Source organism: Macaca thibetana, chromosome 3 (genome assembly GCF_024542745.1).
Source record: "Macaca thibetana thibetana isolate TM-01 chromosome 3, ASM2454274v1, whole genome shotgun sequence".
NCBI classification, from domain to species: domain Eukaryota; kingdom Metazoa; phylum Chordata; class Mammalia; order Primates; family Cercopithecidae; genus Macaca; species Macaca thibetana.
Window position 1 is genome coordinate 66,755,534 of NC_065580.1, and position 25,893 is coordinate 66,781,426.

Sequence of the window (25,893 nt, forward strand, 5' to 3'; positions counted from 1 at the left end):
GCCCAAGAGACCATTGAGACTAATTCAGTCATACCTTTCATGTCTCTCTATCACATTTACACAAAAAGCCCAGACTGTTCATGTTATCCCTTGTCAACTGGATTCATGGATTTGTGCATGGTCTAATTTGATCCAAATTTCTCATTGCTCCGATATACCCTCACGACTTCCCTAAACCATTCTGCTGTACTTTCTGGACCTCATGATCAGCAAAATCCATTATATCCTCAACCTTTTCTCTGAAAGACGTTACTAAAGCTTGATTATTCATTAAGCTTACTACTTCCCCTGTACCCTCTCAAGGGGGATTTTTCTTTTTCTTTTACATAGCACTACAGGGCCTGTGGGAGGTGTTGGTATCCTTTTTGTTTCCCTTTGCCCTTTCTGTTTTCCCTTCTTCCTTAACAATTTTAGCCTTTTTGGGAAAAAAAATGCCTTCAGGTTATATCACCACTACCTTGTTGCAGTGACTTACCTCCTGCCCATTCCCCTTCATCTATTGATTGCTTTAGCTCCAGTGCCTGTCTTTCTTTCCATTACTATCTCAGTCACATTCTTGATGATTTTAGCTTTCAGTTGCAGACGATCCATAGGCTCTCATTTCCTTCAGTTTATAGCTCTAGGAAACTACATCTTTCAGTACTCCAACTCAGCTGTTCCTTTGGCCACATTGTGATTTACAGTTTAATGATGCTACTGCTCTTCACGGCTCCATTCCTACTTCCCCAAGTCTTCGCTTCTTTCTCGTTCTTCACCATCATTACTCCCAGGCATACACATTCAAATCTTTGTCGCCCCTCCTCAGTACTAATGTGGTAAAACCTAAACATAGTTTAAAATTTAATTTGTCTTTTCTCGACATATCAAAGATACCTACTCTAGCAATTTACTTGGCCAGAGAAAACCGCAACACCTCACTTAATGATCTCAGTTAAATCTCAAGTTGGCCTCCAGCACTACTGTACTATCTTCCTTGGTTAGCTTATTCTTTCTCTTCCAGAGAAGACTGTTTTATGCCTTTCTCCCTCCTTTTTAGCTTACAAACTCTTCTCCTTCTCAAGAAATATGAGCTTTCTTCCCATCATGACATTTACCAGCCTTCCAGTGCTGGGCAGAATAATGGTCCCCCATAGATGTCTACTTTCAAATTCCTGAAATTGTTAATATGTTAGGTTACATGGTAAAGAGGAATTCAGGTTGCTAGTTAGTTGGCCTTGAAATGGGGACATTATCCTGGATTATTCACATGTGCCCAAAGTGTATAATCACAGGGGTCCTTATACATGGAAGAGGGAGGCAAAGGAGAGAACCAAAGAGATGGCAATATGAGAAGGTTATGATCTTCCCTTCATGGCCTTGAAGATGGAAGAAGGGATTCATGAGCCCAAGGAATGTGGATAGCCTCTAAAAGCTGGAGAAAGGAAGGAAACCAATTTTCTTCTAGAGCCTCTAGAAGGAACACAGCCCTGACGGCACCTTCATTTTAGCCCAGTAAGCCGCATTTCAGATTTCTGGTCCTTAGACCTGTAAGATAATACATTTGTGTTGTTTTAAGCTACTAAGTCAGTAGTAACTTGTTTTTGCAACCAGTGTAAATATACTAATTCAAATATTTGCCCATTCCCTACCCCCTTGTAATACGTTACTGCAAATTCATATACTTTTCTTTTCTTTTTGAAAAATAGATTAACTCCTCTGACTCCTAAGGACAACTCTTCTATATCTGTGCTGAGTCCCGGTTCCTCTTGCCTAGTCAGGGACCTTGCTTTTGCATTATCCTCTCTCCCTGCTGCTCATCAGTTTTCTTTCTTTACTCGATTGTTCCAATCTGTAATATCTTCCATCTTAAAAGGAAAACAATTCACCTCTTGTCTCCTTCAAGTATCAGGCCCCAGTCGAAGCCACCATCCCGTCTCTCGTAGATTGTTCTCACCTGGACCACTTTAATCACTTCCTAATTTGCCATACCTTCTCTTCACCCTTATAATCTGTTCTCCATGTAGCAGCTGGAGTGATCTTTTTAGTTAGATCACATTATCACTCCCCTGCTTAAAACCGTCCATTGATTTCCTTCCCATCATACTGGAAACCACTTTCTGAGGCCAGTGTAATCGGGTCTCAACCTTATCTACCACTCTACCCTTTTCTCTGTGCCACAGCTGCACTGACCTTGTTTTCCTTTAAGCAGATCAACTCATGTTTATTCTGATGCCTTTGTGCTTGCTGTTTCCTCTGCCTGAAACACTCTTCTGCGGATATTTCCGTGGCATACTTTTCTCACTTCATTCAGTTTTCTGCTCAAATATCCCCCAGGTTTATCCTGAGGTAGCACCCTTCTGCCACCGTCACCCTTTCCAACCATTTATTGATTAATTTGGCATCAGGTTTATTTTCTTTTTTCTTTCCCAGCCCTAAACTTTGAAAGGGGTGTGGTCAGGAGAGGACAGCAATAAAAGAGTAGTGGTAGTAGAGATAAAAGGATCTGGAGGTTTTTGAAGGGGAAGAAAGAAGAAATGGTTTGGAGGTAGCCATGAGGAACAAGGAAAATACATACCTCACCCTCTAGGTCTTGAGGAAATAGGTATAAGAGAAAAAAGAGTAATGTTATCAGGAGACTGTTCTTCCTCATAGTTGATGAAAATATTTCATGAGATAATGTATGTAAAGCACTTAATACTGACCCATAAATAATACACACCAGTATATTTCCTTCAAGCGGCAGTGTATGTCTTCTCTTTCTTCCTCTTTTTCCATTTTCTTTTCTTAGAAGGTGGGGCAGGGATCATATAAGAAGATCCTTGGCAAAAGGACAAGTACCTAAAGATGGGGCTGTATAACAATAATTTGAGGTTTACAGCAAACAAATAGTACTTGGGGAGTTAAGGCGTGCCAAAGAAATCAGAGATAATCCATTGTCAGTGGCTTATCAGATGTTACCAGACTGGACAAAATTCTTTTCCTTTGCTACTCAGGCATACTGGATCCTTCTCTACTGAAAATTATTTTATTGAGTTATCGTAGCTAGATATTGCTGTAATTAAATTACCTGATGAGTAATTAACATTAAAATAATCCAAAAGAGAAACCTGTTAATTCAAATGGCTCTCCTCCAAGATTCCACTGGTCTCCTTCTCCCCTTCCCATTTCTGTTTCTAAATAAATCTAGAAAGGTCTGTAGTAGTTTGGGATTTGTATGGTTTTCAGGGTATTTGAAACTCATGGATTTCTAGATGTCTCACATGGAACAAGTGTCAGGAGTATGTATTTATATTATAGTAACTGCAATTCCATTAATACATTGTTTTTGTTATGTGACATATTTGAAGACTATATGATTAAAATATTGGAAGAATACCTACTTCTCTTCTATTGGATATATGCAACTTTACTCCTGTTTAGCATTAGATTTGAGTCTTGTGTTTTCTGTTTCTGTTTCCAGAGAGTGAAGGGCGTTCCCCAAACCACATTGTAGTGCTGTGTCGAGGCCGAGCTTTTGTCTTTGATGTAATACATGAAGGATGTTTGGTCACCCCGCCAGAACTTCTCAGGTTTTCAGACTACTTTCTTGAGTCTCATTAGGTCTTATGGTGTTGCTTGAATTAAAATATACATGTTTAGAATTGCCTTTCAAGGTGACAGTAAGCTGAAAAATAAGAATTTTATACTTGCTTTTTTAAAAAAAAAGTCTATTTGTACTTTTAATTTAAATTGTCTTTAAATTTGACTAGACATATATAAATATGTTCACTTGGAGAAAAGGAAAACATTACATATATTACCAATTCCATTCCCTGCCTCAGAATTAATCACTGTTACTTGTTTAGTGTGTTCCATCTTTCCATGCCTGTTGCAATGAATTTACATGCATACCTAGCTTAAAAAATACATATATAATATATATTATATATGTACATACATATGGTATACATTTTCTATGTGTATGTTTAAAAGTATATTATGGAAAATTTCAAAATGTATAGGGAATTATATAATGACAACTCCTGTGTACACATCTCCTAACTTCAACAGTTACCAACTCCTAGCATCAACAGTTATAAACTCATAGTCAGTGCTGTTTCAACTATACCTCTTTTGCCCTTTCCCTTACTTTCCCATGGATTATTATTATTATTATTATTATTTTTGAGACAGAGTCTTGCTCATCGCCCAGGCTGGAGTACAGTGGCGCGATCTCAGCTCACTGCAAGCTCCAACTCCCAGGTTCACCCCATTCTCTTGCCTCAGCCTCCCGAGTAGCTGGGACTACAGGTGCCCGCCACCATGCCCGGCTAATTTTTTGTATTTTTGGTAGAGGCAGGGTTTCACCGTGTTAGCCAGGATGGTCTCGATCTCCTGACCTAGTGATCCACCCACCTCGGCCTCCCAAAGTGCTGAGATTACAGGCGTGAGCCACCACACCCAGCCAAATAAACAGTATTTTAATATTATTAACAGATGATCAGTTGCTCTAATTGTTTTCTAATTGTTGGGTATATATATGTATTTATAACTTAAATTATTTTAAATAAATATTGCAAACATGTACAAAACTGCACACAGAAATGTACAGCTAAATACTCATGTAACCTGCACCCAGGTCAAAAATTAGAACATTTCTAATATTTTAAAAATTAGAACATGAAGATTCCCCTCATCCCTCTTCCATACTTTCACTCCTTCCCAGGGGCAGTCATTTAGGTTGTTTACAGTTTGCATTATTATTTTTAAAAGGCTGCTGTGAAAATCCTTGTGTAAGTCTTTTGGTGTACACACGCATGTATTTCTGTCTGGAAAACACCCAGGAGAGAATTTGCCAAGTCATAGGGTATGTGTATGTTCAGCTTCAATAGATAATGCCAGTTTTCCAAAGTAGTTATGTCTACTAGTGTGTGAGTGTTGTAGGAGTTCTTTATACATTCTGGGTAAGAGTTCTTACTTGGTCGTGTGTGTTGCAATACACAGAATAGAAGATGTTTATAACTGATCTTTTGTTCTATTAAACACATCTTCCTGGTGAACAGAAGTTCTTAATTGAATGTAGTCCAGTTTATTAATCTTTTAATCTTTACCATACAGATGATACATTTTGTGTTCTGTTTTAAAAAATTTTTCCCTAACTCATTGCCAAGAAGATAATTTCTTATGTTCTAGAATTTTGTTTTGCCTTTTACATTTGTATTTATAGACTTCCTGGAGTTAACTGATTTTTGTGTTTGACATGAGGCACAGGGGTAGTTGCACATTTAAAAAATAGTGTTATTTTTCTCACTAGCTTCTTTTAATCAACAATAAATGTAATCTTTTCTATTGGTACAAATACATCTACCTTATTCTTTTAAACTATTACATATAATTCCATCAAATGGATATATTATAGTTGATGTGACCATTTCTCTATGATATAACATTAAAGTTGTTTCCATTTGTTGCTATAACAAATAATTAACATATTCAAACATGCCTCTTTGTGTATTTGGATAAAATATCTACAGTTTGATATTAGAAGTGAAATTTTCACATCATCTGATGTATACATTTAAAATTTTTGACTAAGTCAAATTGTCATCCACAGTGGCATTGTTTTTTCTGCCAGTATTTTATATGACGACACCCACTTCTAATCATTGTTGACATGGTACTATTAAACTTAAAACATCTGGTGGCAGGGGGACACAGTGGCTCATGCCTGTAATTGCAACATTTTGGGAGACTGAGGCTGGAGGATGACATAAGGTCAGGAGTTGAATACCAGCCTGGGCAACACAGGGGGACCCTGTCTCTACCCTGATTAGCTGGACATGATAGTGCTACTTGGGAGTGCTCCCAGCTACTTGGAAGGCTGGGGTGGGAAGATTACTTGAGCCCAGGAGGTTGAGGCCACAGTGAGCTGTGATCATGCCACTGCACTCCAGCCTTGGGTGACAGACCAAGACCCTGTCTCAAAAAAAAAAAAAAAAAAAAAAAAGCTATATCTAGTGAACTGACAGGTGAAAAATGGTTTTCATTGTTGTTTGAATTTACATATCCCTCATTACAAGTGAAGTTGAGCATTTTTGTATGTTTTATAGGCCACTTATTTGTGTTTTCTGTGAGTTACTTTGGCCTATTTTTCTATTGGCTATTTTACTTTATTCTGATTGATTTATAGCAATTATTTATATGGTCTCCACATTAATCCTTTATAGATTATGTGTGTTGCAAACATTTTCTTCCAGTTAACTTGAAGCAAATTTTGGAAATTGTCCAATCTTAATTTTGATTTAGGCAGATTTATCTTTTTAATCATTTGCTTTTATATCTTGGATAATATTTATGTGTCTTCCCATTACATGTTTTAGTTAGTGTGTTTTAAATTTGACACATAATTATTAGATCAGGCTTATAATTGGATTATTCAAAGCCACTCTTCCAGAAATTGAACACATATGCTTCATGGGCTACATTCAGCCTGTGACCTATTTTGCTTGGACAGCAGAATTTGAATCACTGTTTAAAAATCATGAAATTTTACATAAACATCTAGATTTCTGTTTTTGCCTTAAAAAAACCCCAAAAGTTCTGACAACCACCAGTCTACTTTCTGCCTCTATAAATGTGCCTATTTTATACATTTCATTAATATAGGAATGGCGTCTTACAACATGTAGGCTTTTGTGTGTGGCTTCTTTCAGTTAGCATAATTTTTTCAAGGTTCATCCATGTTTTGGCATGTATGAATGCTTTATTCCTTTTTATTGCTGAATAACATTCTATTTTACAGATATGCCACATTTTATTAACTATTCATCAGTTGATGGACATTTGAGTTGTTTCTACTTTTTGTCTATTATGAATAATAGACAAATAGTAAATTATTCATAATGCTTCCTTGAATATTGTGTACAGGTTTTCATGTAAATGTATGTTTTCATTTCTCTTGGGTATATTTTAGGAGTAGAATTGCCAGGTCATATGGTAATTCTATGTTTAACTATTGAGAAACTACCAGAGAGTTTTCCAAAATGGCGCAGTATATTAGGGTTCCAGTTTCTCCACATCTTCACCAACACTTATTGTCTGCCTTTTTTATTGTAGCCACGCTAGTAAGGGTAAAGTGGGATCTCGTTGTAGTTTATATTTGATAATGATGTTGAAGATTTTTTCACATACCTTTTGGCCATTTGTATATATCTTCCTTGGAGAGATATCTAATCAGTTACTTGGCCAATTTTTAAATGAGGTTGTCTTTTTATTATTGAATTGTAATAGTTCTTTAGATATAAGTCTTTTTACAGATATATAATTTAGCAAATTATATCTCCTAGGCTTGGCTTTTCACTTTTTTGATGGCCTCTTTTGATGCACAATATTTTTCATTTTGACAAAATCCAATTTTATCTTTTTTTGTTGTTGTTACATGTGCTTCTGGTATTGTATCTGAGAAACCATTGCCTAATCTGAGGACATGAAGATTTACACATATGTTATCTTTTAACATCTTTTAAAAAAAATTGTGGGAAAGGGGGGAGATAATGTTTAAATGTACATTTAGTTGGAAATGTTGGCAGTAATTGAAGTAGAGATATCCAACAAGCTTTTGGAACTTTGGAACTTTGGTAACAGAAATTGAGAGGGAAAATGGTGTTGAAGTTAAAGAGTTGGTTGCCTCTTACATAAAAGTGATAGTTGAAACTATTAAAGAAGTAGATGAGATTACCGAGGGAGAAACTTACAAGAGGAGCTTGGAAAGGCCAGTGACAGAAATTTGGGAAAAGACACATTCAGCAGTGTAAGGAGAACAAATGGTCAATGAAAAAGACTGCAGTGAGATATGGAGACCACAATGGAACCGTGTGAAAAACTCAAGTAAGAAGATAATTTAACATTCATTCCTGAGTGTCAAAATTCTATAATGAGGAAAACTAGACTTAGATAAAGCTACTGGGTTTCCTTAATGGACATTATTGGTGACTTTCAGAAGAGCAGTTTCAAGATGATCACTGGAGAACAAAAATCGAGGACAGTAAATTAAAGAGTGAACGGAAAGCGATGAAGAAAAAGCCAGATTGTGTGGCGTATAGAATATTTTTAAAAATATATGATTCTGTAATGCAGATATTTTTAATACAAATCTTTGTGCTTTGAAATATAAAAAATTAGATGTGTAGCTGAAAAACAGTTGCATAGTTAGCCAAGTTAAAGGAAAAGAGGGATTATCTTGTTACCAAATCTGCATCTCTTAATGGTGACGATTTGGGCAGTTACGTGACCTTTTATTATCACACTTAAAATGTCATTTCAGGTTTAACACACTTTCCTTTGTAATTTATCCATAATAATGACCACCTTGTAAAACGAACATGAAAATGATCATTTCAGGGAGGAAGAAAAAGTTTCATAGTCAAAACTGGTGCTTTGAGGTAGTTGATAAGGGAAAGGTAGCAACAAGTACCATATAGAGAGAAACAGGTTGATTTTATTTAGAAATTCAGAGTTTATGCTAGTAACCACAAACTGCAAAAGTTTATTCATAATTGGAGCAAAATCAGTAGCTACTAAAGACAAGTGAGCAGGAAGAGAGGCAAGGCAAGTTACTCTCGCTATAGATGCAGATTGGTGAAGAAACCCTTATTCTGTTCCTCAGGACACCATTAACTTGCAAATAAAAAGGGGGGGATTTTTCAGCAAGAAAATTATTTCTTTATCAGTGTTACAGATATAATGAACAAACAGAGGAGAGTATGCAAATCGGTAGATAAATGATGAATTCCAGTTTTGAATGATGAAGTCAGAGCTGATGGCTACTAGTGTTGTTTTTTGACCATTTATTAAGCTACATTAGCTCACTTCCTGAGAAAACCTTGAAAGCTTTTAAATTGAAGTAATTTCTTAACATGTGCCATGAAGAAGTAGAGCTAAATTAAAGCTCTGTGGATTTTTGACTGATGAAAATTTCTTTATGGGAGAACCCAGTTATTTATCTTCTGTATGTTTAAAGATACATGAAACTCATCAATCTGGGAGCATAAAATACTATGGAGGGGAAGTAGTTTATCCTTAGCTAGTAGATTCTTTAAAAATATAATGATTAGAAGTAACAAATTGGCACATATGAAAATACTTAAAACTGATTACATGGTATTTCTATTATTTTTTTGGTAAAACACAGGTATTAATTGAGTATACAGTAAGTCCTCTGGTTAAATATATATGCACATAGTTTTTAGTTGGATAAGATGTACATGGTATTTGTGAAATTGATTACCAGGATATTTTTCAAGTTCTCTATTGTCAGGATATTTACAGTAAAAAGGATATTTACTTGTAACCTAGAAGTGCATGCACATTTCAAAAGTATATATCAGCCGAACTAAATTTAGCCAATAACTAAATTTATTTACTGAAATTAAATTATTGTCAAATATGCTTTGGGTATTAATAGAACACAATCACTTAAAAATATGTGCTATGGGAAATCTATTGGCATCATAAGTGGTTTCTTTGGGTAATATATCCAAACATATAAATATTGATCAATATTATGACCTTTTAAAGGCCAAAGTAGTTACTTTCTGCCTGTACTGTTTTTGAATCTTCTTTTCATCTTCCATAAGACAACTGACATATATCCACAAGAAGTGCCATAGTGAACCTGATGGACCTGGGATTGCAGCATTAACTAGTGAGGAGCGAACTCGATGGGCTAAGGTTCTGATTTACATTTTTCTTAACGAAGCTTTTCTCTAACAAACTCTTCTGATGTATTGTATTTCAGTTGTAATATTTGATCATCATCTCCTTGCCCTTTAGGCACGAGAGTATCTGATTGGTCTTGATGCAGAGAACTTGGCCTTGTTAGAAAAAATTCAGAGTAGTTTACTGGTATATTCCATGGAGGATGACAGTCCACATGTAACACCAGAGGATTATTCTGAGGTACTTAACTATCTTCTGTTTTACGCGGACCTCTAGGTTGATGAACTTTTCTTGCCAAAGGTGAAACGAGAACCTAATCATAACCTGCACTAGTGTATCTTGACACCATAGCTGGGAGTATCTCTCCTAAGAATTATGTCACCCTTGTAAATCATTTATTTTATCATTTGGTTAATTACTGAACACATCGATGTCAGTGACGTTAAGGGTAAATATGGCCTTATTTTATGCTCCCCTGCCACTCCCAGGGTGACATTTCAGTTTCCCAAGAAATAATAAAAGATAGTAATTGTATTAGAAATCTCATAGTCTTTTGAAAATACTTAAATTATTTTATAATGCATTAATTGGTATTAAATAATAGGAAAAGAATATCAAGGATTGAAAAACCTTGTAGCAAGGAAAGAGGTTTTTTTTTTGTTGTTGTTGTTGTTGTTTTTGGAGAATCACCAGACTTCTTTTTAAGGAAGAACGTATTTTAATGCAGTGTTGTTGAGACTTCTTTGACCACAATTTTTAGTTACAAACACATTTAGATTGCAGCCCACTATATGTACATGTGTGTATGCATGCAAACACATATATAAAATAGGAGTTTCACAGAACACTAACTACTTTTATTATCTGTGAGGTACACTGATATTTCCAGTCTATTTTATTCTTTTTTATAAGGAATATTGATTGTGATGCACTGAATTGATTTCACGATTCATTAATAGGCCAAAGTATACAGTTTGAAAAACAGGTTTAGTAGGAAATGAATTCTTAAAATATTTCCTCCTAACTAGACTTTAATGACTAAACTTTTATCAAGATCTTTTATCCTATTCAAGTTACAAAGCCTTCTCCTCTCAATTCTATGTTCTGTAAACATTCATGAATATTGTACCAGCATTTTCTTTTCTGGTAGGATTTTCTTGATTTGAGATTTTGAGAAACCCCTAAAGTCAGGGCCAGAATTACTCTCTCGAGTATAACTATATTATCATTTTATTAAATTTGGTTGACCTGAAGAGGAATGGTGAAGTGATATATATGTTTAAGATATGAATTCTTACAAACCAATATTAAACCCTTTTAATTTGGAAAAATTAAATTTATTTTAGATTATTGCAGCCATCCTTATTGGAGATCCAACAGTACGCTGGGGTGACAAATCCTATAACTTGATTTCCTTTTCTAATGGAGTATTTGGCTGTAATTGTGATGTAAGTAAACTACTGAAATTTTTTTCTCTTCTGATCTTTTAGGTTAAATTAGTGGCAATAAACCATAAATACTTGTGCTGGGGAACAGTGTAAGTGAATACTAATTTAGTTTTATGGCACTTTGGTGAAAAGTTTAGTTATGAATTCTCAGTGAAAGTAGAGTATAGGACAAGTTATTTTCTTCTGTAGTAAGGCCAACAGTTTGTTAGTACTATATCTGCAAAATGGAATTTGCATATAGTATTTATGTAGTGTAAGCTCTTAAAACCCAGTATTAACTGCTTGCTGAGAATACCTATTTCAAAAGGTATTATATGGCATTATGTATGTGTTCTATGCACAGAGCAATGCATTTGGATATATTTATAGAGTTTAAGATTCACCTAGTTACTAGGTAACTATTTTCCTAAAATGACACATGATCTTTGGAACACTATTTAGGCTGTGGATATTAAAATGGCAGTTACTACCATTTTTGACCATTTTCATAAAAAAAAAAAAAAAAAAACAACTTTTCTTGTTTCTCCTCTGTTCCCCTCCCATGGATGTCTTTACTAGCTCTGCCTACTAACTGTCTGATAGGAATTCAGGAGGTCTATGAACCAAGAAAATTTTTTATAAAGGGGTTTAGGGCTGGGCCTGATGGCTTATACCTGTAATCCCAGCACTTTGGGAGGCCAAGGCAGGTGAATCACTTGAGCCCAGGAGATGGAGACTGGCCTGGGCAATGTCATGAAACCCCATCTCTACAAAAAATACAGAAATTAGCCTCACATGGTGGTGTGCGCCTGTGGTCCCAGCTACTTGGGAGGCTGAGGTAGGAGGATCGCTTGAACCTGGGAGGTTGAGGGTGCAGTGAGCAGTGACTGGGTCAATCACCTGCTCAGCCTGGGCAACAGACTGAGACTCTGTCTCAAAAAAAAAAAAAAAAAAAATAGGGTTCAGTAGTTGTATTAATCCGTATTCAGGTTTAGGTGATAGAAACCTAAATCAAACTGGCATTAACTTAAGAAGATATTTGTTGGCAAGGGATGTAGCTAAATTTGGGTAAAGCTGACTTCAGTGTTCAAATGCTTTCATTGGAAATCTCTTCTCATTTTTTAGTGCTGCTTTCCTTTGTTTGGCTTCATATTTAGGTAGACTGCCCAATGTGATTGTTGTACCAACAGTCTCATGTCTTCATAGCTTTCTTCATAACTTATTGACTCCCAAAGGAAATAGTCAGCTTCTTTTCTTCCAATGGTTCCGGCAAAGTTCCTGGAATAATCCTCATCAGTTGTGATTGGCCTGTGTGATTCATGCCCCCATCCTGGGGAATCAGGTGCTTGGATGAGCTTGGCCTGGGTCACATGCCCAACCTTGGAATCTAGTGGGTAGAATCAGTCTCATTCAAACCATTACAAAGTGGTGTTTGGTTGCCTAAAGAACAATAAAGTAGCTGTTATTTCAGAACAAGGCGGATTGGTTAATAGGTACTGAAAGTGAATGTCTGTTGGAATATCTCATCAGAGCTACAGTGAAAAGTTGCCACGAGTCATTTTGAAGATGTTCTCTTTACTCTTCCTTTGAGTCTACTGTTGACAGAATAGTTCTTGTTAATTGCCTCAGTTTTTGTCTCTTCAGCTCCTCATTTGATTCTCCTTGACATTCCTCAGTCTGGTTTATGACCTTACCATTCCTTGCAAACTACCCTTTGTAAGGTGGTCAACTGCCCCCTGGCTTCTTCCCTTGATTTCTCTTTGACCTGTCTGCTGCAGTTGGTTACCGTCTTCATACATATTTTGACACTGCCTCTTTTCTCTTAACAGTATTTTCCTGTCTACTGATTCTGAAACTGACCTTAATACTCATGACACTTTTCCCCCTCTGACCACTTTCTTCCCTGATTTAAATAGTTTGATTGACCTATTGTTATATATGTAACTCGCAGTTATACTTTTCTAGCTTTTACCTAGTATTCTCATTTGAGAGTTGTGTTTCATTATATGTTAAATTGTTCAAATTGGATGTTATATTGTTACATAAGAGTAAATCAATCTTATCAAGAGTAACTCATCTTGCTTTCCGTCGCTCATTCCTAAGCCCACCAAAAAACACCTTTTGCTAAACTGATTTTTACTAATAGCACTGGTATCCTGCTGTTCTCACAAATTCAGGATGAAAATAATTTTGATAATATTGTCTGTCTCTGAATAAAGAATACTGGGCTCATAATGAGCATATCTCTCAGCACAACTGAGGTGCTTTTCTATAGTGTGTGGACATGTTTTATGTGTGTGCATTAACATGCATATATTTATAAAATTGATCTGATTATCTCCACCTGATAATTTGCGTTAAATTCCATGGAGGTTTCCCTTCTAACCTAAGATGATTATAGACAGTGCAGTTTAACGTTTGTAAATCATCATTAGTGAAATACATATGCTGTAGGCCAGACATGGGAGCTTATGCCTATAATCCCAGCACTTTGGGAGACCAAGGTGGGAGGATTTGATTCCAGCAGTTCAACACCAGCTTGGGCAACATAGTGAGACCCCCATCTCTACAAAACATAAAAAATGAGCTGGGCATGGTAATGCATACCTATACTCCCAACTACTTGGGAGGCTGAGGTGGGAGGATCACTTGAGCCTAGGAGGTCCAGGTTGCAGTGAGCCATGGTTGTACCACTGCACTCCCACCCAGGCAACAGAATAAGACCTTATCTCAAAAAAAAAAAAAAGAAAAGAAAAAAACACTAAGTATATGTACTGTAAAATAAAGCTATTTTACCCTCAAGCCATGTTGCTGTTCCATAATTATAATTGTTTGAATATGTTCTTTTGTGATTATATTAATTCCATTTCCCTCATATTTTATAATCCTGAAGTCAACTATGTTGTCTTCTCTATATTGTAGGCTTTATTGTAAGGCTTTGCAGAGGGTGCACAGAAGCACGTAAAAACTTTAGTTAATAATAACAGTAGTTACTAATTATTGCTGAGAGCCAGATCCTTAGTAAGTACAGTATAAGTGGCATAAAAATCATTTTTCACAGGATCTGTAGGTATGTATGCATTATCTCTACTGAGAAATGAGGCAGTTTAATTAGAAAGCAAAGTAACTTTCTTACTATTGCACAACTAGGAAGTAGTTTGAATTCAGAACCAAAGCCTACATTCTTAAACACTTTGTCAACACATATTGCCTCTGTGTAAGTGCAAGAAATGAAAGACAAAAATTATGTGAACAAATAAAGCATCAGGATAGCATTGGAATTTTATATGTTTTCTAACTTTTTTGAGATTATTAGGTTTCCATTAGGAGATGGGTGCTTAGAATTATAACTCAAAGAGACATCCTTCATTCTTGCTATTTCCTACTGGCTCCAGTAAAATAGTTGTAAAATGTCTTAAATGAAACAGTATATGTGATAATATCTGAAAATTCTTTGTAAAATTGTAAAGTACCACACAGTTGTGAGATACTGTTAACAAATGGGTTTGTCAGTGACCTGTGAGTCTTGTCATGTGTGCTGTTGCTGGCAGATAAACTGCTCAGGCATCTTATACTGACCTCCCTCAAAAGCCTTTCCTGATGTAGTTGTTGCCTGGTAACAATAAATTGTGTTTATAGGCTCCACTGGGCCATGATACAGGCTACAGAGCTATAGTGTTAGGGTGACATTTAAGACACCTAATTACTCCTCTGAAACTGGGCCCATATCTTGAGACTTCCCTTCTTTCCCTCCCAAGCTCTCAGTGTCATGTTCAGATCATGAATGATATCTGTGTCTAATGTAAAGTGGTGACAGTCACAAGGAACCATCTGATGTAACTCTCATCTAAGGAACATGGGGAAAATGCGGGCAAAAACTTTGTTCTTCAATATAAATGATGGGAAAATTCACTAACTGCAATTTCTTTCTCTGAATATACCTGGCAAACCTGAAACACCCCTGTAACACCTAGCCTATCTTTCCCACATTTCCTAAACTGAGAATTATCACATCGGGACCCTTATATGTATAAAAAACACAAAATGGTTATGCTTTCTAATATTCACTAAGTGGCCTAAGTCCTTACCTAAAGAAGTTCATGCCCATCCCAAATGCTTTCAGATAGGCTGCCATCCCCATCTGCTTTTCCACCCCGTTCTTACAATTCCAGAACATCTTCGTATTGCATATATACACTTGCTTTGACTTCTAGTAAAAATAGCAATTAGTTTATCTAGATTGTTTATATGTTACTTTATACACTATACACCCTCATGACCCCAAGCCCCACCAGGAGCCCTACCAGGTGCTTCCAAATTTAAACAATTTTTTTTTCCAAAAAATAAAATACAGCAGTTACTGAACCATAGGGAATCCTATATCTTATCATCAGGAGGTGAGGCATTTGAAGACTCTATGCTTTATTATCTGTTAAGAATAGACACAAAGTGAAAAAAAAATACTGGGTCAAGTTTTAAGTTGACATAAAGTATTCAGAAATCTTGTGTGTTCTGATTGTAGCATGCCCCTTTTGATGCAATGGTTATGGTGAACATCAGTTATTATGTGGATGAGAAAATTTTTCAGAATGAAGGAAGATGGAAGGTAAGTTTGAATAAGTATTTCATCTTTTTTCTCCTAATAATTTTATAGATAAAATATTTTAAGTTGTTCCTATTTTCAGGGTTCAGAGAAGGTACGAGATATACCACTTCCAGAAGAGCTTATTTTCACTGTGGATGAGAAAGTATTAAATGACATCAGCCAAGCTAAAGCTCAGTATCTCAGGGAGGTATATTTTTCACTTTTCTCTTAAATAATCATGATTTTTTCTTTTAACAACCATATGTAAAAATTTGGCTGTCATCCAAGCATGTCTGCACAAAAATTTAAAAATTATGCCTTTAACACCTTTAATTCTTTATGTCTGGTGATTACTTTAATGCAGGTGATAATTTGGTTCTCTTTGGTGTATTCTCCTTAGATGATTTTTCACTGTTCTCATTTAATTCTTCTTGTTAGGCATCTGATCTACAGATTGCGGCTTATGCCTTTACATCTTTCGGCAAAAAGCTAACCAAGAATAAGATGCTTCACCCGGATACATTTATTCAGCTTGCACTTCAGCTGGCCTATTACAGACTTCATGGACGGTGAGGACCATTCAGTTTCTATTTTCACACTCTTGAAGTCCAAGGGTATATCTTTTTTGTAGCTGTTTCATCCTAACTCCTCAGTGTTTTTGCTCACTTTTTTCCCAGCTGGTACTGTGTCCTATTTGTACTTCTATCAATAGATTATTAGATTTCTGATCTGTGGTGGTTTCATAGTTTTTCCTTGTTACTTTATCACAGTATCCACTTGATGACTTTTGAAGTGTCTATTCTCATCTGAAAGAGGATTGGTCATTCTTTGGCATTCAGATCGCTTGGTTTTCTTGCAACGTCAGTTTTCTGATGGGTTCATGAAAAGTTGTGATTTTATAAATTATCCAGCCTTTACTCATTTTTAGATGTGACATTAATGTTGTGACTTAATACATCCTAAGAGGAAGTGGAAGTTCCTCAGTCTTGCTTTTTCATTGATAAATAAGTTATAATTGAACATACTTATCAGGTACATGTGTTTTTTTTTGATACATGCATAAAATGTGTAATGGTCAAATCACGGTAATTGGGATATCCACTGCCTCAACCATTTATTATGTCTTTGTGTAGGGAATGTTCCAAGTCTTCTCTTCTAGGTATTTTGAAATATACAGCAAATTATTGTTAACTATAGTCAACCTACTGTGCTATCGAACACTAGAAGTTATTCCATCTAACTGTACCATTATACCCATTAGCTAGCTTTTCTTCATTCTCCTCTCCCCACATTCATCCCAATCTCTATTAACCACCATTTTACTGTCTATCTCCATGAGATCAATTTTTTAAACTCCCATATATAGGTGAGAACCTGCAATATTTGTCTTTGTATTTCTGGCTTATTTCATTAACAAAAAGTCATCCGGCCTTACCCATGTTGCTGCAAATAAAGAGATTTCATTCTTTTTTTACATTGTGGCTGAGTAATATTCCATTGTATGTGTGTATATATATATGTGTATATACATATGTGTGTGTGTGTATATGTGTGTGTGTGTGTATATATATATATATATATATCACATTTTCTTTCTTTCTTTTTTTTTTGAGTCAGAGTCTTGCTCTGTTGCCCAGGCTGGAGTGCAGTAGTGTAGTCTTGGTTCACTGCAACCTCCGCCTCCTGGGTTCAAGCAATTCTCCCTGCCTGAGTAGCTGGGATTACAGGTGCCTATTACCATGCCTGGCTAATTTTTATAGTTTTAGTAGAGATGGAGTTTCGCCATGTTGGCCAGGCTGGTCTCGAACTCCTGAGCTCAGGTGATCTGCGTGCCTTGGCCTCCCAAAATGCTGGAATTAGAGGTGTGAGCCACCACTCCCGGCCCACATTTTCTTTATCCATACATCTGTTGATGGACACTTAGGTTGATTCTATATCTTGACTATTGTAAATAATGCTGCAATAAACATTGGAGTGCAGATATCTCTTTGATATATTGATTTCCTTTCTCTTGGATATATACCTAGCAGTGGGATCATCAGATGGTAGAGTAGTTCTATTTTTTTAGTTTTGTGAGGCACTTTCAGACTGTTCGCCATAGTGGCTGTACTAATTTACTTTCCACCAATAGTGTATGAGGGTTCCCTTTTCTCCACATCCTTGCTAGCATCTGTTATTGCCTATCTTTTTGATAAAAGTCATTTTTAACTGGGGTGAGGTGATGTCTCATTGTAGTTTTAATTTGCATTTCCCTGATGATTAGTGATGTTGAGCATTTTTCATATACTTGTTGACTGTATGTCTTCTTTTGAGAAATGTCTATTAAGATCATTTGTCACCAGGTGCAGTGACTCACACCTGTAATCCCAGCTATTTGGGAGGCCGAGGTGGGCAGATCACCTGAGGTCAGGAATTTGAGACCAGCCTGGCCAACATAGTGAAACCCTGTCTCTACTAAAAATACAAAAATTAGCCTTATGTGGGGGCACATGTCTGTAACTCCAGCTACTCAGGAGGCTGAGGCACGAGAATCCGTTGAACCTGGGAGGTGGAGGTTGCAGTGAGCTGAGACCATACCACAGCAACTCCAGCCTGGGTGACAGAGCAAGACACTGTCTAACAACAACAACAACAAAAGATTATTTGTCCATTTTAAGTCAGATAAAAGTTCCTTATATATTCTGATTATTAATTTCTTATGAGATGGATAGTTTGCAGATATTTTCTCCCATTCTGGGGGTTGCCTCTTCACTTTGCTGATTGTTTCCTCTGCAGTGCAGAAGCTTTTTAACTTCATATGATCCCATTTGTCCATTTGTGCTTTAGCTTCCATGCTTGTGGGGTATTACTCAAGAAATATTTACCCAGTTCAGTGTCTTAGAGAGCTTCCCCAATGTTTTCTTTTAGTAGTTTTATAGTTTCAGGTCTTATATTTAAGCTTTAATCCATTTTGATTTGAATTTTGTACCTGGTGAGAGATAGTGGTCTAGTTTCTTTCTTCTGCATATGGATATCCAGTTTTCACAGAGCCATTTATTGAAGAGCCTGTCCTTTCTCTAATGTGCCTTTGCTGAAAAGGAGATGCCTGTAAATACTTGGATTTATTTCTGGGTTCTCTATTCTGTTCCACTGATCTGTATGTCTGTTTTTATGCCAGTAACATGCTGTTTTGTTTACTATAGTTTTGTGGTATATTTTGAAGTTAGGTAATACGATGCCTCAAGCTTTTTTTTTTTTTTTTTTTTTTTTTCCCTGAGATTACATTGACTATTCTGGGTCTTTTGTGGTTCCATATGAATTTTTGGATTTTTTCCTGCTATTTTTGTGAAGAATATCATTGGTATTTTGATAGGAATTGCATTGAATCTGTAGGTTGCTTTGGGTAGGATGGACATTTTAACAATATTCTTCTAATTCATGAACATGGGCTGTCTTTCCATTTTTTGGTGTCCTCCCTCTTTCATCAGTGTCTTATAGTTTTCCTTGTATAGATTTTTTTTTTTTACTTTTTTGGTTCAGTTGATTCCTAGGTATTTTATATTCTTTGTAGCTGTTGTAAATGGGATTGCTTTCTTAATTTGCTTTTCAGATTGTTTGCTTTTAGCATATAGAAATGCTACTGATTTTAATATGTTGATTTTATATCTTGCAACTTTACTGAATTTGTTTATCAGTCTAATGGCTGTTTGTTGGTGTCTTAAGTATTAGATCATGTCATCTGCAGACAGGACAATTTGACTTTTTCCTTTGTAATTTGAGCGCTCTTTATTTCATTCTCTTTTCTAATTGCTTTGAGTAGGACTTCCAACACTATGTTGCATAAAAGTGGTGAAAGTAGGCATCTTTGTCATGTTCTAGATCTTAGAGGAAAGTCTTGCAATTTTTCCATGTTCAGTATGACGTTAGCTCTGGATTTGTCTGTTTTTTGTTTTTGTTTTTGTTTTTGTTTTTTTTGAGACCGAGTCTGGCTCTGTGGCCCAGGCTGGAGTGCAGTGGCGCAATCTCAGCTCACTGCAAGCTCCAGCTCCTGGGTTCACGCCATTCTCCTGCCTCAGCCTCCCGAGTAGCTGGGACTACAGGCGCTTGCCACCACACCCGGCTAATTTTTTGTATTTTTAGTAGAGATGGGGTTTCACCTTGTTAGCCAGGATGGTCTCGATCTCCTGACCTCATGATCCGCCCGTCTCGGCCTCCCAAAGTGCTGGGATTACAGGCTTGAGCCACCGCGCCCGGCCAGCTCTGGATTTGTCATATGTGGCTTTTATTGTTTTGATGTATATTTCTTCTTTACTGAGTTTGTTGAAAATTTTTTTTATCATGAAGGTATGTTTAATTTTATCAAATGCTTTTTCAGCATCTATTGAAATGATGATATGGTTTTTGTCCTTTATTCTGTTGATGTGATGTATCATGCTTATTAATTTGCATATGTTGAACCATCTGAATCCCACCTAATCATGGTGAATGATCTTTTTAATGTGCTATTAAGTTCAGTCTGCTAGTATTTTGTTGAGGATTTCTGTATCTGTGTTCATCTGGGAGGGATACTGCTCTGTAGTTTACTTCTTTAGTTGTGTCCTTATCTGGTTTTGGTATTAGGATAATGCTGTCTTCATAGAATGAGATTGAAAATATTCTGTCCTCTTCACGTTTTTGGAATAGTTTGAGTATAATTGGTATTAGTTCTTTTTTTAAATGTTTATTAGAATTCAGCAGTGAAGCCATCAGGTCCTAAGCTTTTTCTTGATGGGAGACTTTTTATTGCTTCAATCACATTACTTGTTATTGGTCTGTTTAGGTTTTCTGTGTCTTTATATTTCAATCTTAGGTTGTATGTGTCCAGGAATTTATCCATTCCTTCTAGGTTTTCCAATTTGTTGGTATATAGTTACTCATAATAGTGTCTAATGATCCTTTATATTTCTGTGGTATTGGTTACCATATCTCATTTCATCTCTGAATTAATTTATTTGAGTCTTTTCTTTTTTCCTTATTCTACCTACAGGTTTGTCAATATTGTTTATCTTGTCAAAAAATTAACTTTTGCAGCTCTTGTAAAAGTTCAGAATGCTTACTGTTGTGGACTGGGGAGTGTCTACAACAAAAGGATACCCTGGCAGCGTGGGAAGGCTGGCTAGGGCTTCATAGCCTCATGGACTCATGGAGCATGCTTCCAAACCATGATACTGCTGAACAGCCTCTCTGATTTGGTGTCTTTTTTGGCTGAGATGAAGAGTATCACTGAATTTTGTTCATTGGGGATTGCTAACCCCGTCTCTACCCATTGTCTTTGGCTGCCTTTAGGATTTTTTTTTTACCCTATAGGCAAAGATGCTTCCCTTAGGTTGAAGCAGGAATGATTTTTCTGTGAAAGAACCCAACATGGAGATAAAGATGTCTGTCTGCCTTTATCTGACTTCTTTCAGTGTAGTATTGTGAGTCCACGGGAGTTTTTCCACATGCGGCCCAGCAGCTTGAGGGCGGGGTGTTGTGGATGGAGTAGTCTGTTTCTCTAACCTTCTGCTTGAAGTTTTTTGCTTTTCTCTGGCTCCCCAGGATCATCACAGCCTCCGTTTTGGTTTCTGGGATGCTCGTGAGGGTAATTGGTACTGGATAGTTGTTTTGGTTTTCTGTGGGGAAGAGTAAAGCCAGATTGCTTCTACTCTGCCATTGTGGTAACATGACTCCTCTCAGTTTTGCTTTTTTATCAAGTCTGAGAATATCTGTCTTTAAATATGTTATTTAGATCATTAAATTCAGTATAATTATCTAAATTTGTGTTTAAGTCTACCATCTTGCTCTCTATTTTCTAGTTATCCCATCTGTTCTTTTTTCTTTCTCTTTTGAATTTTTAGAGCTTTAAAAAAATTGCTTCATTTTATTTCCGACATCAACTATACTTCTTTTTTTTTGTACAATTGACCCTTCAACATCTTGGAGGTTAGAGGTCCCCAAGCCCCCAGTGCATTAGAAAGTCCAAGTGTGAATTTTGACTCCCCCAAAATTACTAATAGCCTACTATTGATCAGAAGTCTTACCAATAACATAAACAATTAACACACATTTTGTATGTATTATATATTGTATTCTTACAAAAAAGTAAACTAGAGAAAGGAAAATTTTGTTAAGAAAATCATGAGGAGGCTGGGCGTGGTGGCTGACACCTGTGTAATCCCAGCACTTTGGGAGGCTGAGGCAGGCATATCACTTGAGGTCAGGAGTTCGAGACTAGCCTGGCCAACATGGTAAAACCCCATCTCTATGGCAAATACAAAAATTTGGGTATTGTGGTGCATACCTGTAATTCCAGCTACTCGGGAGGCTGAGACAGGAGAATTGCTTGAACCCAGGAGGTAGATGTTGTAGTGAGCCGAGATCATGCCACTGCACTTCAGCCTGGGCGACAGAGGAAGACTGTCTCAAAAAAAAGAAAAAAGAAAAAGAAAATCATAAGGAGGAGAAAATATATTTACTGTTCATTAAGTGGCTCATCATAAAGGTCTGTAGCCTCATCTTCACCTTGAGTTAGGCAGAGGAGGAGTAGGAAGATGAGGGTTTGGTCTTGCTTTCTCAGGGGTAGCAGCAGTGGAAGAAAATTCCCATTTAAGTGGACCCACACAGTTTAAACCTTCGTTGTTCACAGATAACTGTAGTTGCACTAGGGTTTACAAAATACTTTTTTAAAAACCATACTCTACACAGTCAAATAATATTTTCCATTTTAAGTATGATGTAAGAACCTTAAAATAGAATGCCTCCATTTCCTTCTCCTATTCTTTGTGCTGCTGTCATACATTGTACTTCTACATGTGTTATAAACACAATCCCCTTTAATATATTTGTTAAACAATTAATTTTTAATGTGATAAAATATATATAACAAAATTTGCCATTTTAAACATTTTTAAGTATATAATACAATGGCATTAATTACATTCATAATGTTTTACAGTTTTCACCACTGTTTTCAAAATTTTTTCATCACCACAAACAGAAACTCTGTGCCCCGTCAGCAATAACTTTCCCATTCCTCAGTTCCTGGTTACCTCTAATCTCTTTGTCTCTATGAATTTGCCTGATCTAGATATTTCGAATAAGTGGAATCTTACTTATCCTTTTGTGTCTGGTTTATTTCACCTAGGATAATATTCTCAAGGTTCATCCATGTTGTAGAATCAAAACATCATTCCTATTTATGGCCAAATAACATTCCATTATTGGATGTACACCACATTTTGTTTATCCATTCATTTGTTGATAGATACTTATGTTGTTTCCACCTTTGGGCTATTGTGAATAATGCTGCTATGATCATTTATATGCAAGTATCTGTTTCAGTCCCCATTTTCAAGTCTTTTGAGGAGTGGAATTGCTGGTTTGTATGATAATTCTTTAACTTTTTGAGGAACTGAGGAACTGCAAAATATTTTCCATGGTAGCTGTAACATTGTACATTTCAATGTCCTTGCCAACACTTATTTTCCCATTTAAAAAAAATTATAACTCTCCTAGTCATTAGTGAAGTGGCATAACTCCTTGTGGTTTTGATTTATAATTCTGTAACGACTTATGATGTTGAGTATCTTTTCATGCTTTTTCATTGGTCATTTATTTATCTTCTTTGGCAAAATGTCTATTCAAGTCTTTCACATGTTTGTTAATTGGGTTGTTTCTCTTTTTGTTTGAGAATTGTAGAAGTTCTTTATATTTTCTAGATATGAAACCCTCATCACATATATGACTTGCAAATATTTTCACCCATTGTGCGGGTTGTCTTTTTTTTTTTATTATACTTTAAGTTCTAGGGTACATGTGCACAACATGCAGGTTTGTTACATAATACGTGTGCCATATTGGTGTGCTGCACCCATTAACTCGTCATTTACATTACGTATATCTCCTAATGCTATTTCCTCTCCCCTCCCCCCACCCCACGACAGGTCCCGGTGTGTGATGTTCCCCTTCCTGTGTCCAAGTGTTCTCATTGTTCAGTTCCCTCCTATGAGTGAGAACATGCGGTGTTTGGTTTTCTGTTCTCGCGATAGTTTGCCGAAAATGATGGTTTCCAGCTGCATCCATATCCCTACAAAGGACAGGAACTCATCCTTTTTTATGGCTGCATAGTATTCCATGGTGTATGTGTACCACATTTTTTTAATCCAGTCTGTCATTGATGGACATTTGGGTTGGTTCCAAGTCTTTGCTATTGTGAATAGTGCTGCAATAAACATACGTGTGCATGTGTCTTTATAGCAGCATGATTTATGATCCTTTGGGTATATACCCAGTAATGGGATCGCAGGGTCAAATGGTATTTCTAGTTCTAGATCCTTGAGAAATCGCCACACTGTCTTCCACAATGGTTGAAGTAGTTTACAGTCCCACCAACAGTGTAAAAGTGTTCCTATTTCTCCACATCCTTTCCAGCACCTGTTGTTTCCTGACTTTTTAATGATCACCATTCTAACTGGTGTGAGATGGTTTCTCATTGTGGTTTTGATTTGCATTTCTTTGATGGCGAGTGATGATGAACATTTTTTCATGTGTCTGTTGGCTGCATAAATGTCTTCTTTTGAGAAGTGTCTGTTCATGTCCTTTGCCCAATTTTTGATGGGGTTGTTTGTTTTTTTCTTGTAAATTTGTTTGAGTTCTTTGTAGGTTCCGGATATTAGCCCTTTGTCAGTTGAGTAGATTGCAAAAATTTTCTCCCAGTCTATAGGTTGCCTGTTCACTCAGATGGTAGTTTCTTTTGCTGTGCAGATGCTCTTTAGTTTAATTAGATCCCATTTGCCAATGTTGGCTTTTGTTGTCATTGCTTTTGGTGTTTTAGACATAAAGTCCTTGCCCATGCCTATGTCCTGAATGGTATTGCCTAGGTTATCTTCTAGGGTTTTTATGGTTTTAGGTCTAACATTTAAGTCTCTAATCCATCTTGAATTAATTTTTGTATAACGTCTAAGAAGGGATCCAGTTTCAGCTTTCTACCTATGGCTAGCCAGTTTTCCAAGCACCATTTCTTAAATAGGGAATCCTTTCCCCATTTCTTGTTTTTGTGAGGTTGGTCAAAGATCAGATGGTTGTAGATGTGTGGTGTTATTTCTGAGGGCTCTGTTCTGTTCCATTGGTCTATATCTCTGGTTTGGTACCAGTACCATACTGTTTTGGTTACTGTAGCCTTGTAGTATAGTTTGAAATCAGGTAGCATGATGCCTCCAGCTTTTTTCTTTTGGCTTAGGATTGTCTTGGCTATGCAGGCTTTTTTGTTGTTGTTGTTGTTCCATATGAAATTTAAAGTAGTTTTTTCCAATTCTATGAAGAAAGTCATTGGTAGCTTAATGGGGATGGCATTGAATCTATAAATTACCTTGGGCAGTATGGCCATTTTCATGATATTGATTCTTCCTATCCATAAGCATGGAATGCTCTCCCGTTTGTTTGTGTCCTCTTTTATTTCACTGAGCAGTGATTTGTAGTTCTCCTTGAAGAGGTCCTTCACATCACTTGTAAGTTGGATTCCTAGGTATTTTATTCTGTTTGAAGCAATTGTGAATGGGAGTTCACTTATGATTTGGCTCTCTGTTTGTCTGTTATTGGTGTATAAGAATGCTTGTGATTTTTGCACATTGATTTCGTATCCTGAGACTTTGCTGAAGTTGCTTATCAGCTTAAGGAGATTTTGGGCTGAGACGATGGGGTTTTCTAAATATACAATCATGTCATCTGCAAATAGGGACAATCTGACTTCTTTTTTCCTAATTGAATACCCTTTATTTCTTTCTCCTGCCTGACTGCCCTGGCCAGAACTTCCAACACTATGTTGAATAGGAGTGGTGAGAGAGGGCATACCTGTCTTGTGCCAGTTTTCAAAGGGAATGCTTCCAGTTTTTGCCCATTCAGTATGATATTGGCTGTGGGTTTGTCATAAATAGCTCTTATTATTTTGAGCTACGTTCCATCAATACCGAATTTATTGAGAGTTTTTGGCATGAAGCACTGTTGAATTTTATCAGAGGCCTTTTCTGCATCTATTGAGATAATCATGTGGTTTTTGTCTCTGGTTCTGTTTATATGCTGGATTACGTTTATTGATTTGCATATGTTGAACCAGCCTTGCATCCCAGGGATGAAGCCCACTTGATCCTGGTAGATAAGCTTTTTGATATGCTGCGGATTTAGTTTGCCAGTATTTTATTGAGGATTTTTGCC

At 36.5% G+C, this 25,893-nt stretch overlaps 1 protein-coding gene across 6 annotated transcripts in view; it reads left to right on the forward strand.

Moving 5' to 3' along the window:
• The window catches only part of CROT (carnitine O-octanoyltransferase), a 57,819-nt gene that overhangs the window by 18,677 nt on the left and 13,249 nt on the right, over positions 1–25,893 (forward strand). For all 6 annotated transcript variants that reach the window (XM_050785277.1, XM_050785275.1, XM_050785274.1 and 3 more), the window contains 7 exons: positions 3,440–3,548; positions 9,594–9,687; positions 9,790–9,915; positions 11,022–11,123; positions 15,625–15,708; positions 15,788–15,895; positions 16,126–16,256. In XM_050785277.1, coding sequence (XP_050641234.1) covers positions 3,440–3,548; positions 9,594–9,687; positions 9,790–9,915; positions 11,022–11,123; positions 15,625–15,708; positions 15,788–15,895; positions 16,126–16,256 — 754 coding nt within the window. The remainder of the gene's footprint in view (positions 1–3,439; positions 3,549–9,593; positions 9,688–9,789; positions 9,916–11,021; positions 11,124–15,624; positions 15,709–15,787; positions 15,896–16,125; positions 16,257–25,893) is intronic.